General features: G+C 42.4%; 1 protein-coding gene across 1 annotated transcript; it reads left to right on the top strand.

Moving 5' to 3' along the window:
- Positions 1 to 12,314: 12,314 nt before the first annotated feature.
- LOC124464256 (neuroligin-3-like) lies at positions 12,315 to 13,347 on the top strand (the record flags this gene model as incomplete). The annotated part of the gene is made up of 2 exons (XM_047016250.1): positions 12,315 to 12,549; positions 12,707 to 13,347. Coding segments are annotated over 2 exons (868 nt in total), but the record flags the coding sequence as incomplete, so codon positions are not given.
- Positions 13,348 to 16,406: the final 3,059 nt, after the last annotated feature.

The following is a 16,406-nucleotide window of genomic DNA, read 5'->3' as shown; positions in this document are numbered from 1 at the left end:
CCTCCTGACGGAGGAATCCTAATAATAATAAAACTAACAATAACAATAGGTTTCCTCCTAACGGAGGAATCCTAATAAAACTAACAATAACAATAGGTTTCCTCCTGACGGAGGAATCCTAATAATAAAACTAACAATAACAATAGGTTTCCTCCTGACGGAGGAATCCTAAATATAGCTGCAAGCAGCAATGGAGGGGCCAAGCAGTCCAGAGCAGGACATGGCCTCCATAGCACTTGCGCAACAATTAAGTTACAACAACTTGTTGCACTCATGCAACACACCAAGTTTGGTTGGAATATCTGTTTGCGTTCCAAAGTAGTGAGTGTTCAAAGTGTTTTTTTTCTGGTATAACACCACAGGCCTCCTCTGCTCCTCGTGGGAACGATGGAACCCAAGTTTGGTGACAATCGCACAAATGGTTGCTGAGTTACGCTCTCACGTGTCTTTCGCGGCTTCGCCGCCGCCTTTGATCGTCTCTACCGAACAAACGGTTTTGAAAATGGAAAATCCATCTGACACCTTTGTGAAGCTTGGTCTGAAGATCATCTGTGCCAAATTTAGTAAACATATGACACAATTTGGGGCGTGTAAAAGGTTTTTACACTTTTCCATTAAATCCAAAATGGCGGCCGCGTCAATTCGGTTGTTATGAAATATTATCGATGGTCAAGTTTGATATCTCACAAGACATCAACCGACAAAGAAATTACTTTATTAAGGTAAGCACTTCAACAGTTATTAGCCAAAACACGTTTATGCTTCCGGCCACGCCCCCTTTTAGTCACATGAAACCATTTTTGGAGGACATACCCAGAATAAGGTTCCGAGTAGGCATATCAAATTCGGTGTCACTGCCTCAAAGAACTGCTGAGATAAGACTTCATTTCCTGTTTGGTGTCTATTCTGCTGATTTTGATTGGCTCTCAGGGACAAACGGTTGTGGGGATCAAAATGCTCTACCATAACTTTTGTGCGGCTTGGTCTGAAGAGCATATCTGGTAATTTTAAAGAAGATTTGAAAAAAATTGTAGGAGGAGTAGGCTTTCAGAGGTTTTCGATAAAACCGGAAATAGCGGAAAATCTATATAACCGGAAATTGACGCCATGGTGTGCATTGCACTCGGCTTGATCCAGGGAATCCAATGGTACCTCAGTTTTGAAAATAGGACATACGGTTCAAAAGTTGCATGTGTAAACACAACTCCAACTTTGACCCATTGGTGGCGCTAGAGTGCCATAGTATGGGACATGAAACTTTGCGAATTGGACCAGGGGACTGTCCCCAATGAGTGTGCCAAATTTCACAACTTTCGACCAGGCGCTTATGGGGGCTGCCATAGACACCCAGTCCTAAGAATAATAATAATAATAATTCTAACAATAACAATAGGTGCCTCGCAGCTTCGCTGCTTGGCCCCTAATAAATATAACTGCAAGCAGTAATGGCGGATTCCTCCAAACATTGCGAACCATTGAAAAATGTATATTCTTGACAAATTGGAACTGTATAGAAAAATCTATACTGCAGAATTACCGATGGGATACCAAATCTGAAATATAATACCATCAAGATCCACAAGGGCCTTTATTTCAACCCAAGGAGTGAAGGGAGGGGGCTTGGTTAGCCTATCCATTCCAGAAAGCCTTTGTGCTTTAGGGCGTGGAATGTAGCGCCACCTATGGGTAATGGTGGGACAGTTGTGGTGTGGTAATTACCCTTGGTCTATACTTTCAAAAAAGCTCGACCAGAGCATACCCCCCCCGCTCTCAGGGTACCGAGCTTCAGCTCAGTCATGATGCTCGGATGGATGTAGGCATATATGTAGAGACCAGGGAGACAGACACACCGGCCAGCTGCCCTGATGGGTCCGTGGTAGATCATTAATGCGGGTTGTATCCTACAACGCTCGTGGCCTCCGAGTAGGACATACTGCTGCTGATAGATCAAGACGTTTGGTGGTGGACGCATTGCTGGACGAGAGTGACATTGTCTGCCTTCAAGAAACCTGGATGGCCAAGCAAGATCTGGACAAATTGAACTCCCTACACAAGAACTTTCATGGTGCTGGAGAGTCCACTATCAATCTCAGCATGAGAATGGTTTGTGGGAGGATAGCTGGTGGTGTAGCTATACTGTGGAACATAAAATATGACCCAACGGTAAAGGTGGTGTGGCTTAACGTTGACTGGGCTATTGGCTTGGAGTTTAATCACAATGAAAATAAATTTACTATTGTAAATGTGTACACACCATATGAATCCTATGACCATGAGGATGAATTTCAGAACAGGTTAGCTTTTATTCAGTCCTTCATAGAGGACAATAGTTCATGTTGTGTCTATGTCATGGGTGATTTTAATGCTGACATGTCAGATAAGTGTTTATTCGCACAACATCTGCAGCAGTTCTGTAATGAAACTAAATTAGTGATATCAAGCGTTATTGCCTGATACAAGTTTTACCTATATAAGTGAAACGTGGCACACAACTAACGCACGGCCTGTCTGGAATGAGTTTGTGTCTGAGCAACATGCTGCTGCTAGAGAAGCCTTTAGAGTCTGGTCAGAGGCAGGCAGACCCAGACAGGGAGTGCTGCTTGATAACAAAAACCTCACAAATGCTAGATTTAAATATGCACTCGTTTCATTAAGAGAAATGAAAACACAATGAGAGCAGACTCGCTGGCCAGAAAGATGCAGAATAACAATCTTACTGACTTCTGAAAGGAGGTCAAGATCATAAATAATAACAGAACTCCCCTCCCTTCTGATATCGAAGGGGTTAGTTGTCCAGAGAAGATTGCTGATCTATGGCATGAGCACTACAGTAAACTATTTAATTGTGTTAAAAGTAACACAGTGAGAATTGATAATGAATATAAAGGTATCTCTGCAGACTTAATAGTTAGATCAGTAGATATTTATGATGCCATCCACATGCTAGACAACAACAACGCTTGTGGTATGGATTGCATTTCTGCAGAGCATCTAAAAAATGCCAGTTATAGACTCAGTCCATTACTAGCCATGTGTCTCACTGGAATTATGGTTCATGGTGTTCTACCGAACTCAATCATGTCAGTACTGTTAGTGCCTGTTGTTAAAGATAAGGCTGGTAAACTGAACAGCATAGACAACTATCGACCCATTGCATTGGCCAGTATCTTGTCGTAAGTGTTTGAGAGAATTATTTGATTGAAATTGGAAATGTATATTCTGACTGCAGAAAATCAGTTTGGTTTTTTAAAAGAAAACATGGTACTGATCTCTGTATCTATGCTCTGAAGGAGATTGTCTCAGGTACACAAGTCTTAATTCATCTGTATTTTTATGCTTTATTGATGCTTACAAAGCTTTCGATCGAATTTGTCATGAAAAACTGTTTATGAAGCTAATAGCGAGAGGTGTCCCTAAACCTCTTGTGAGGATTTTGGTGTTCTGGTATGCCAATCAAACTTTTCATGTTAAATGGGACAATGTTGTATCAGCTCCTTTCCATGTTGGTAACGGAGTTCGACAAGGAGGAATTTGATTTCTGTTTTTGTTTAATATGGATATGGACGACTTATCAAGCCTGCTGAATAAGACAAATACAGGCTGTCTTGTTGGTGAATATATTGTCAATCATCTGATGTACGCAGATGATCTGGTTCCACTCAGCCTGTTGCAACAGATGCTATGGGTGTGCTCTCAGTATGGCTTAGATCATGATATCAAATATAATGCAAAGAAAAGCCACATAATGATAGTCAGAAGTAATCAGGACAGGAAATTAACCTTCCCTACCTTTTATTTATCTGGCAGTCCCCTTGGTGTTTGTGAGGAAATAAAATATCTGGGCCATGTCATTTCTGATGATTGAACAGATGACAACGATATATGTATCAACAGCGCTGTAAAATATATTCTCAGGCCAGTATGTTATTAAGGACGTTTTCTATGTGCTCAGATTCAGTTAAATGTTCCCTGTTTAGAACCTACATAACACCATTGTACACTGCTCATTTGTGGTCTATGTACAGGAAAAGGAGTATACAGATACCGAAAGTAGCCTACAATTATGCTTTTAGATTGCTTCTTAATGTGCCAAGGTGGCATAGTGCTAGTCAGTTGTTTGTGTCTAAGCACGTACCAACCTGTAAGGCAATCCTGAGACAACTGATGTATGGTTTCAATGATGCTTTTAGATTGCTACTTAATGTGCCTAGGTTGCATAGTGCTGGTCAGTTGTTTCTGTCTAAGCACAAACCAACCTGTAAGGCACTCCTGAGACAACTGATGTATGGTTTCATGTGTCGACTGGACAAGTCTGAGAACTGAATAGTAGAGGCTCTGGTCAACCCTCTAAAGAGCTGCTATCGATTACTTGGAACTTAAGACTACATTGGCACAAAAGTCTTCATACTTTTTATGCACTGTATTATCTATGTTTTATGTTTTTGTTTTACTCTCTTTTTTATAGTTCTATGTCTGTTATTTTATGTGGAACTTGGCGTCTGAAATAAAGATTTATATATATATAAATACATATATATATATATCAATGTTTCAGGATTTGTATAACTTTTTACCATTGCATACAAAATCGGAAATGCAATACCAAAAAGATCAGCTTTTGTTAAGAGATCCAAGATTACAAGATCCACAAGGCCTTTGCTAGAGACTAAGGAATGAGTGGGGGCTTGGTCAGCCCACACTCTCCTGAAATGTTGCGTGTGCGTCTTGCCAAGCCCGCGCGTGTGTAAGTTAAGGCTGAGTGTGTGAGGATGTGGAGCACGCGCGGGCAGGAGGAGGGGAGACATTCATTGGAAATTTGGCTAGAAATTAGCCAAGCAAGCATGTTTCAAATATTCACCAAAAATCGACCTTTGATCTTACAGTCAACTTTTTCACAGATTTGTGTTATAAACATTCTCAAGAGTCTTCATATGAACTTGTGATTGAATCAGAGTATCAGTTTTTGACTGGCTGATGTGTAAAGCATTATTTTAGCGTTAGCGATAAGTTCAATTTGCTTTATATCAATCATTTTTGGAGATATGAAGTTGCCTTTGCACACGGTAACATGTTGTAGTGTCTTCCATCGATATACCAAGTTTCGTGTTGATATCTCAAAGATTTGCTGAGACATGACTTCACATCCTGTTTGGCGGCTTTTCTGATGAATTTGATTGGCTGTAACGGACAAACGGTTGTGAGGATCAAAATTCTTTTCGATAACTTTTGTGAGGCTTGGTCTGAAGATCATCTCTGGTAACTTTGAAGAAGATATGACAAAAATTGTAGGAGGAGTAGGCTTTCAAAGGTTTTGATAAAACCGGAAATTGCGGAAAATCCATATTCAATATCCATATCCGGTTGAACTCGTCTTGATCCAGGGAATCCAAAGGTACCTCATTTTTGAAAATCAATCATACGGTTAAAAAGTTAAGTGTGTAAACACAAGTCCAACTTTGACCCGTTGGTGGCGCTAGAGTGGTCTAATGGGAGACATGAAACTTGTTGGTTAAAATGCCGTCGTCGTCATCTGCCGCTTGTCCGGGGGTCGGGTCGCGGGGGCAGCAACCTAAGCAAGGAGGCCCAGAATTCCCTCTCCCTGGCCACTTCCACCAGCTCTTCCTGGGGGACCCCGAGGCCTTCCCAGGCCAGCCGAGAGACATAGTCCCTCCAGCGTGTCCTGGGTCTTCCCCGGGGCCTCTTCCCAGTGGGACGTGCCCAAAACACCTCACCAGGCAGGCGTCCAGGAGAAATCCTGATCAGATGCCCAAGCCACCTCAACTGGCTCCTCTCGACGCAGAGGAGCAGCGGTTCTACTCTGAGCCCCTCCCGGATGACCAGGCTTCTCACCCTATCTCTAAGGGAGAGCCCGGACACCCTGCGGAGAAGGCTCATTTTGGCCGCTTGTATTCGCAATCTCGTTCTTTCGGTCACCACCCATAGTTCGTGACCATAGGTGAGGGTAGGAACGTAGATTGACTGGTAAATACAGAGCTTCGCCTTTCGACTCAGCTCCTTCTTCACCACGACGGACCGATGCAGAGCCCGCATCGCTGCGGACGCCGCACCGATCTACCTGTCGATCTCGCGCTCCATTCTTCTCTCAATCGTGAACAAGACCCCGAGATACTTGAACTCCTCCGCTTGGGTCAAGATCTTCCCGACCCTGAGATGGCACTCCACCCTTTTCCGGTCAATAACCATGGCCTCAGATTTGGGGGTGCTGATTCGCATCCCAGCCGCTTCAAATTCGGTTGCGAATAGCTCCAGTGAGAGCTGAAGGTCGCGGCCCGATGAAACCAACAGGACCACATCATCTGCAAAAAGCAGCGACCAATCCTGAGGCCACCAAACCGGACCCCTCAACGCCCTGGCTGCGCCTAGAAATTCTGTCCATATAAGTAATGAACAGAATCTGTGACAAAGGGCAGCCCTGGCGGAGTCCAACCCTCATCGGAAACAAGTTTGACTTACTACCGGCAATGCGGACCAAACCCTGGCACCGGTCGTACAGGGACCGGACAACCCCGATCAGGGAATCCGGTACCCCGTACTCTCAGAGCACCCCCCACATGAGCCCCCGAGGGACACGGTCGAACGCCTTTCCAAATCCACAAAACATGTGTAGACTGGTTGGGCGAACTCCCATGTACCCTCCAGGGTTAAAATGCCACCCTTTTGAAAGTGACAACTTTAAAGCATGTTCTGTCAGGCCACCTGTGCTCTGGGCAAGCCCATCATGCAGAGATCCATTCTTTAAAAGCTTTGATTACAACAATAACTTTATGAATGGGAAGATACACTTAAGTAAAGGACGTGTATGTAATGTAAGGACGACAATTACATTAAGGCCTATATGTATAGTTGTATATATATATTTCATACAATATAGCGAGGTAGCTGACTTCACCACTCCTGAATGTGCCTTTCATCAACCCCAAGTTTGCGTGCTACAGGTCTGTTGCTGCTTGTGAGTGCTTTCTGCACAGCTTTCTGTTTGAAATATAAAGTATAAGAATGTTTTGGCAATGCTACTTCAGATTTCTACACAATGTAGAGACACGCGCAGCTTCAATTTTACACTCAGTGTTTGTTTGACCTCCTTGTCTAGTTGTTTGTCTGCAGCATTTAATCAAAGGAATATGGTATATGACAGCAATATTTTTTTATGTAACACACCTTTCTAACATCAGAAGTGGCCGCAGCTTTGCCCCTAATGGTCTAGGACTTCTCCTAGCTGCATTGCAAATCAAGAATAGAGCCTTTTCATTTGGCCCAGTGGCAGACTGTCTGAGGTTGTCAAATGTCACCACTCATGGAATGCTTCTTGTCCAATAAAATAGGCTTACTTGAATGGAACTAATTGTTGTGCCCTTATTTATATTCCAGTTATAAACAAACATCAAGACAAATTGTAAATGGACAAAGTTGCTTCCTAATTGCATTCACTCTTATTTCATAGCTTTTGTGATGTCAAAGTAGAATAACTACATATGTGTCTTACATAAACATACATACTAAATTTGTTATCAATTGTAGTCAGTGTAGTTATGTGGTAATATGTCCATGTCATTGTTGTGTTGGAAATGTATGTGAATGCTGGGTGGTTGACTATTTCTTATTGTATGATCTGTGTGAGATGTAAGCAAGGTATATATTCTGTGAGGTGTTAAGATAGATAGCAGTTTTAGAATAAACAAATACTTTATTAGCAATGAACAAAATATACAAGTTAGGACAAATGTAAGTGTTAAATGAAGATGAGTAAAATAAGAACGTATATTTAAAAAATAGGTGGTTTTTAACCTTTTGTATTTTTTTATATTTACATTTAGTCATTTAGCAGACGCTCTTATCCAGAGCGACTTACAGTAAGTACAGGGACATTCCCCCCGAGGCAAGTAGGGTGAAGTGCCTTGCCCAAGGACACAATGTCATTTGGCACGGTGGGGAATCGATCCGGCAACCTTCTGATTACTAGCCCGACTCCCTCACCGCTCAGCCATCTGACTACCATTGTATTTTTACAATAAGCAAAGAATTTACTAGAAAGGAACAAAAATACAAGTTAAAGGCATATGTATAAGTAAAATGAAGATAAGTAAAAGAACGTATGTTGAGCAGACTCGTGCTGTTTGAGGTTGTCAAATATCACCAGACATGGACTTCTGTCTAAATTGACATGCACCAACTCAGAGCAATGAGTTTCAACAACCATTAGCACAGTTATTCAATTTGCTGACTCTACTCTTAATGCAAGACTGTGTTTGAGTTATTGGCTGAAATTCTTTGTCAGCAACTGTTTATGGAGGAACCCTCCCTCACCAAATTGCTTTGGTTATGCTTTCTTAAAAGTCTAGTCCTTAGTTTAGATGTGCCAAAGAAGATGATAACATGACCAAGCTGTGTTTGGTTGATTCAACTATATAGTTCTGAAGAAGAAGACCTTCTGTTTCTTTTAACAGTAGAATTAGCTGTGGCCAAACTAATCAGAAAATGCCCTACTAGTCTTGTGGAGTCAGATGGCTGAGCGGTGAGGGAGTCGGGCTAGTAATTAGAAGGTTGCCAGATCGATTCCCCGCCTCGCCACATGATGTTGTGTCCTTGGGCAAGGCACTTCACCCTACTTGACTCGGGGGGAATGTCCCTGTACTTACTGTAAGTCGCTTTGGATAAGAGCGTCTGCCAAATGACTAAATGTAAATGTCTAAAATGGCTACTAGACTAAGGAGTGAAGGTGGGAGCTTGGTACTGTTGGGGCCATGGACTGTTATGGTTTTAGAGTCAAACAATTTACTAAATGATTAAATATCTGTTAAATGTCAAATCCAAATTTAAATGTATAGAAGAGAGAATTAAACCTAGAGGTTTAAAAGGCTACGTTTGTTTAAACAAATTACAGACAGGATTTGGGGAAAAGGCTCTAGAAATTAGCCAAATATACATATTTTAAATATTCACAATGAATCTACTTTTCATCTTACATTGAACTATTTTTCAGATTTGTGGGGGTGCCGTTATAGGTTCTAGAGGCTTTTTTGTTCCTCATGAGAAATAAGGCATATTTAATGAATTTCAGAATTTTGGGACAAATGGGATGCAAATGGCATCCCTTTGAAAATTGATAATTGGGGGGTGGCCATAGCGCCACCTATGGATAAGGGTGGGTTATTTGTGGTGTGGTAGTTACTCATGGCCTATATTATCAATGTTTCAGGATTTGGAGAACTTTTTACCATTGCATACAAAATCGGAAATGCAATACCATCAAGATCCACAAGGCCTTTGCTAGAGACTAAGGAATGAGTGGGGGCTTGGTCAGCCCACACTCTCCTGAAATGTTGCGTGTGCGTCTTGCCAAGCCCGCGCGTGTGTAAGTTAAGGCTGAGTGTGTGAGGATTTGGAGCACGCGCGGGCAGGAGGAGGGGAGAGAGGACTTCCTCTACCTCTGAAATTAGCCAAGCATGTATATTTAAAATATTCACCAAAAATCTACTTTTCATCTTACATTCAAACATTTTTCAGATTTGAATACTAAACACTCTGAAGAGTCTTCATATGAACTAGTGATAGTATAAGAGTATCCGTTTTAGACCGATGGATGTGTAAAGCATTATTTTAGCGTTAGCGACAAGTTTGTCATTTTTTAAGATATTAAATCAATTTTTCACATGGGAACATGTTGTAGTGTCTTCCACCGATATACCAAGTTTGGTGTTGACATCTCAAAAATTTGCTGAGATTTGACCCAACTTCCTGTTTGGTTCCTTTGTTGATGATTTTGATTGGCTGTACCGGACAAACGGTTTTGAAAATCAAAAATCCTATTGACAACTTTTGTGAGGCTCAGTCCGGACATCCTACCTGGCAACTTTGAAGAAAATTTGACCAAAAATGTAGGAGGAGTAGCGAAAAAACGTGTTTCCTAAATCTTTATTGTACAGAAAAATCCAAAATGGCGGCCGTTATAGGTTCTAGAGGCTAGTTGTTCCTCATGAGAAATAAGGCATATGTAATGAATTTCAGAATTTTGGGACCAATGGCCTGCAAATGGCATCACTTAAAAAATGTACATATTGGGGCGTGGCCTGTAGCGCCACCTATTGTCTCTAAAGGCCCATGTTTGGTATGGTAGTTACTAATGGTCTGCAGTTTCAACATGCCAAATTTCACAACTTTTTACCATTGTGCTCTAGGGGCTGCCATTGACTCCCATGGGTAAAAAATAATAATACCACCAATAACAATAGGGTTCCCTCCTACCGGAGGAACCCTAAATAACAATAGGGTTCCCTCCTACCGGAGGAACCCTAATAATAATAATAATACTAATAATAAAACTAGCTTCGCTGCTTGGCCCCTAATAATAGTAAGAAAAGGTAGAAACACTTGGCTTGGCCACCAACAATAGGTTTCCTCCTGACGGAGGAATCCTAATAATACTAACAATAACAATAGGTTTCCTCCTGACGGAGGAATCCTAATAATACTAACAATTACAATAGGTGCCTCGCAGCTTCGCTGCTTGGCCCCTAATAAAAATACATAGAAACCCTTAAAGTGGCTTCGCCGCTTGGCCACCAACTATAAGTCCCAGGGAGAGAAAGACCAAGACAAGACATCCGAGAGAGAGAGAGAGAGAGAGGGAGAGAGAGAGGGTGTCTCAGTATTCGGTCCTGTTCCTAGTCATACAGAGCGCAGTTGTGCGGATCAATATGACCTTAGCACTGCCGGCTTCCTTTCAAAAAACGAATTACTGACACAGCGCTACAGAGTCATCATAGCTGGCCTGCCAATATTCATGTGGAACCATTACAGCCTTATAGAGGGGTTTATTTACTCTGCTTAACTACTGATGCCTATATCTCCTGCTCTGTTTTTCTCTCAGTCCGTATTTCCTTTCCCTTCTTCTCCCAAAAGCACTGAATGATATAAAAAATGGAAAGCAAATAGAGAAAAGGCTAGAGTTTGAATCCTTCTGCTGTGTTGTCTGTTAATTCCATGGGTCGGTGTTCTGTAGTTTTCACAAGCCTGCTGCCAAAAAATAACTAAAATAAACTCTAGCTGCCACATCCCCAAATCCCAAACTGAATTTATACCCCGGCTTCTGCCAGCATCACCCTTCCATTCACCCAGAGAGGCTTTGTGACATTAGGAACACTCCTCCTTCATCCGGCCTCCAAACAGCCCTGTAGTTGCTATATGACTTGGATGTTTCTGTCTCTATTATGCTATCTCAAGGCTTCACTTTCATTCTACTTGCTGTGATGGAAGTCATCTTGCTTGTGCAGAATCCAATAAGTACATAAGATAAGTCGTGTTCAAATTTACACCCCCTACATGTCCAGTTGCCCAAAAACAAGGCGAGGTGTGATTGGAGCAGATTGCAATATGTTAATATGACCAGTAAATCAATAGATTCACTGAGATTGAAAGTGTCACCCATCTGATGAGAGAGCATCAACAACAAAAAACACATTGGAAAGAGAAACACTGACTTCTCTAGGATAGAGGCGGTACTGCAGGACTCAAGCATAAATTTACACTGAACAACATTTAGAGATACACACACAACCTCATATAGAACACACAAACACACACAGCCTCAGATACAATACACAAACACACACACAGTCTCACATAAAACATATAAACACACACAGCTTTACATAGCACACAAACAGACACATGGAAGCGTTTCCACAATGTGCACGCCCACACACATATACACACACGCTGACAACGCACTTATGCACAGACACTCATGCGCACAATCACACACACACAGCTTTGGAATTACCACCTTCCCCTCCATGTCTTGATTAATATGGACCACTTTCCCTCAGCCCACTGGAAACCGACACACACTGTGCTGTCCTCCCTCAGCAATTAGCCAGCAGATCTTTCCAGTCTGGGTTAGTTGAGAGAAGATGCTCCTGGAACACGGAGAGGGCCTGTTGACTTATTCATACATGTTCACTTTAACAAAAGGAGAGAGATTCTCCTATTGAATAAGACTCAAGGGGGGTTGGGTGGTGGTGGTGTGTGTGTGTGTGTGTGGGGGGGGGGGGGTGAAGAAGTGAAGAAGACAAAACCAGAGGAAGGAAAGAGATTGAAAGAGCAGGGACCCTATGTCTTCTCCTGCTATTTCCCTGCTATTTCTCCCAGAAGAGAGGGATAGAAAGAGGAGTAGGGTAGTGTTGGATGTGTCAATATGAGCAATAACACGTTTTGTGCTTCGGTATAGATGTGTTTCTTTTCTCTTTCTAATTCCTATTTCTTTCTCTTCCCACATACTGTCTCTAATCCTCCAGGGATCCTAACAAGCCTGTCCCCCAGGACACTAAGTTCATTCATACCAAGGCCAACCGCTTTGAGGAGGTGGCTTGGTCAAAATATAACCCTCAGGACCAGCTCTACCTCCACATCGGCCTCAAACCCCGGGTTAGGGACCACTATCGCGCCACCAAGGTGGCCTTCTGGAAACACCTGGTGCCACACCTTTACAACCTCCACGACATGTTCCACTACACCTCTACCACCACCAAGGTATGGGGCGCTGTGTTGACGAATGAACTTAATTGTCATTGTTTACATCTGTCTAGAGTGGGTTTGGGGTGTGCCAGGCCGGATTTAGCATGAAATTGGTGTATTTAAAAGAATTATGATATTCTATTCTATTGAGTCATTATCTGGTTTATGCTAGGTGCCCCCTCCAGACACTACCCAGACCTCCCTAGCCACCAAAAGGCCAGGCAAGGTGTGGCCTTTCAACACCAAGCGTCCCCCCATGTCCCCTGCCTACAACAGTGACAACACCGAGCCATGGGGTGAGGATGAAGGGGCGGGCCCTCTGGTGGTGGAAAACCCCAGAGACTACTCCACAGAGCTGAGTGTGACCATCGCTGTCGGCGCCTCCCTCCTCTTCCTCAACGTGCTGGCCTTCGCAGCCCTCTACTACCGTAAGGACAAGCGGCGGCAAGACTCCAGCCACGGACAGCCCAGCCCCCAACGTCAGACGGCCTCCAATGACATCGGGCACCATGGCAGCTCGGCAGAGGAGGAGATCATGACACTGCAGATGAACCAGACGCACCACGAGTGCGAAGCAGGCAGCGGAGGCGAGGGTGGAGGAGGGTCGCTGAGGCTTGCCTCGCTGCCAGACTACACACTAACCCTACGGAGGTCTCCGGATGACATCCCCCTGATGACCCCCAACACCATCACCATGATCCCCAACTCCCTGGTGGGCATGCCCAACCTGCACCCTTACAACACCTTTACGGCTGGCTTCAACTCCACAGGGCTGCCTCACTCCCACTCCACCACACGCGTATAGCTTTTTTATGGCTGAGGGCGGGGGGGGGGGGGGGGGGAGATGGAGGAGGAAGTGATTGGAGGAGAGGATTGTGTTTTATAAATCACAGTGGATGGGTTTGGGGACATGGATATTGATGGTTGGGAGAAGGGCTGGGGAGGGTGGGATTGATGAAGTGAAGAAATCTATACCAGACTTTTCCTATGTGAGGACGAGAGTTTTGCCAGGAGCTCTCTAAGGATGTCAAGTTGTGCAGAGCTGCCAAAACCTAACTATGGCTCCTCCCACCAAGGACCTTATAGGGGTAGGAGTCTATGTGCAGTGTGTTCTTTTCTAAGAATAATTTTAAAAGCCTTTCTAAGCAACCTGATTACTCGGGGCGAAATATCAACACCTTCTTTCTGGAATTCATAACACAAACAAAAAGAGACATGCTGTTTGATTTCCTGTCTCTGTTCTTGCTGCCCGACGAATCATCCTGAACAGCTATCACCACATGTTTACCCACAGAGCCCTTTTTATTGTTTGTATGTTTCAATGCCTTAAAAAAGCTTTTTTTTGCTCATAATTTCTTCTTCCTCATGGAAGTTGTTCCTTCAGACTGGATTCGAAGATGGATGGCTGAAATCATCAAGAAAACTGTTGAATATAAGTGAATATGAAAGTGAAGATTTAACTGATGGGACTAGTTTCTTGTTTTGGGTTTGTTGCATTTCCCACACATCAGCCACACACAGATTAGTGTTCTCTTTTCTTGCTCCAATACTTGAGTTGTCTGGAATAACAGACTCTGTCAGACAACCAGACCACAGAGATAAAAGACTATGTTACTGTGATAGTTTTGTTAAGAAAAAGTGCATCTTTTACTACCAAGTTATCTGATATTATCTCCAGAAGTGTGCACTCACTGTACACACATTGCTCCGTGCACCTGTGTGTCGGTGCACATGTGAACGTGGTGTGTGTGTGTGTGTATATCTATTTTTATGTATGTATGTGTGTGTGTGGGGGGGGGGGGGGGCGGCGGCAGTGAAGAGGGCAATAGAGCCAGGAAAAAGGATGTAGTTTGTATGTGTTTGAGTGCACCAGTTTTTGGGCCATTAGTAGTTTTTTTTGGGTGCAGGGTTCTATCATGTTGATTTGGGGTCTTCACCACAGGTAGAGTTTACGTTGAGTCTGCGTGTATGTCTTTGCAATCTAGCACTTTTGTTATTTAAAAAAAAGTTATAAATGTCAATTTTTGCTTAAAGATTACAAAAATAAATCTATTATTTTATGTGTAAGAGAAAAACATAGCTAAAGATTCAACTGAACTAACTGACATGATTCCATTGATTTTGTGAGGAAGAGTTCCTTCTATAAAGAGACAGTGGCCTGTTAGCTCTGATGAAGCCCACATCAGTGCACACCTATATTTCTTTGAATATCTATATAAATATGGTCATACATAGATATATGTATAGAGCTTTTATTGAGATGTCTTCTTCCTCTCTGCTGTGACCCTCTGATCATCATTAAAGTGACAGCACCCACTTCAACAATGTAATTTGTGTGTGTGCTGAACCGTCATTGGAACACCCCCAACCACTTGCTCTAGGTGTCTTTGTAAAAGCTCTATATGTATATTTATGTATAAATATATTTAATATTTATTTATGTATACCAGATGCATACTTGCTGATTGTGCCATGTGCCAAATTAAAACAGTAAAAAACAGAGAACAGAATGCTTCACAAAAGGTTTTCTATTTTTCTTGCGCTGTGCAAACGTCCTGTTTATTTAATGAGTTCTCCCTCGTTTGACTGACTTCTCAATTGAGGTCACAGCCTCAGGATCATGTGAAATCTTTCTCTGTCTCTCTCAATCTTTCTTTATTTCTCTTTCTCTCTTTCTTTATCTTTTGTCTTCTCTCTTGAATTGGTGTTGCAGTTTTTCACAATTGCTATGACACATTTCTTGAAACCTTCACCTATTTGCTCCAAACTTCACACACACCAAATCTTCAAACAACATTCACAGAATCTACAACAAAAGCAAACCTGGGGTCCGTTCTTCGTACGTTGCTTATTACATCCGAGATCAAAGGACATATCCAAGATGACATCATCGTATTAATCATGATCTCATGCTGTTTGAGGTTGTCAAATATCACCAGACATGGACTTCTGCCAAAATTGACATGCACGAACTCAGAGCAATGAGTTTCAACAACCATTAGCACAGTTATTCAATTTGTTGACTCTACTCTTAATGCAAGACTGTGTTTAAGTTATTGTCTGAAATTCTTTGTCGGCAACTGTTTATGGAGGAACCCTCCCTCACCAAATTGCTTTGGTCATGCTTTCTTAAAAGTCTAGTCCTTAGTTTAGATGCCAAAGAAGATGATAACATGACCAAGCTGTGTTTGGTCGATTCAACTGTATAGTTCTGAAGAAGAAGACCTTCTGTTTCTTTTAACAGTAGAATTAGCTGTGGCCAAACTAATCACAGAATGCCTACTGGTCTAAAATGGCTACTAGACTAAGGAGTGAAGGTGGGAGCTTGGTACTGTTGGGGCCATGTACTGTTATGGTTTTTGAGTCAAACAACTTGCTAAATTATTAAATGTCTGTTAAATGTCAAATCCAACTTTAAATGTATAAAAGAGAGAATTAATCCTAGAGGTTTAAAAGGCTACATTTGTTCAAACAAATTACAGACAGGATTTGGGGAAAAAGCTCTAGAAATTAGCCAAGCATACATATTTTAAATATTCACAATGAATCTACTTTTCATCTTACATTGAACTATTTTCAGATTTGTGTGGGTGCCGTTATAGGTTCTAGAGGCTTTTTTGTTCCTCATGAGAAATAAGGCATATGTAATGAATTTCAGAATTTTGGGACAAATGGGACGCAAATGGCATCACTTTGAAAATGGACAATTGGGGGGTGGCCGTAGCGCCACCTATGGATAATGGTGGGTCATTTGTGGTGTGGTAGTTACTCATGGCCTATACTATCAATGTTTCAGGATTTGGAGAACTTTTTACCATTGCATACAAAATCGGAAATGCAATACCATCAAGATCCACAAGGCCTTGATAGAG

Source organism: Hypomesus transpacificus, unplaced genomic scaffold (assembly GCF_021917145.1).
Source record: "Hypomesus transpacificus isolate Combined female unplaced genomic scaffold, fHypTra1 scaffold_332, whole genome shotgun sequence".
Lineage (NCBI taxonomy): Eukaryota > Metazoa > Chordata > Actinopteri > Osmeriformes > Osmeridae > Hypomesus > Hypomesus transpacificus.
The sequence above is the reverse complement of the archived record's forward strand: the minus strand, read 5'-3'. Positions and strand labels throughout refer to the sequence as shown.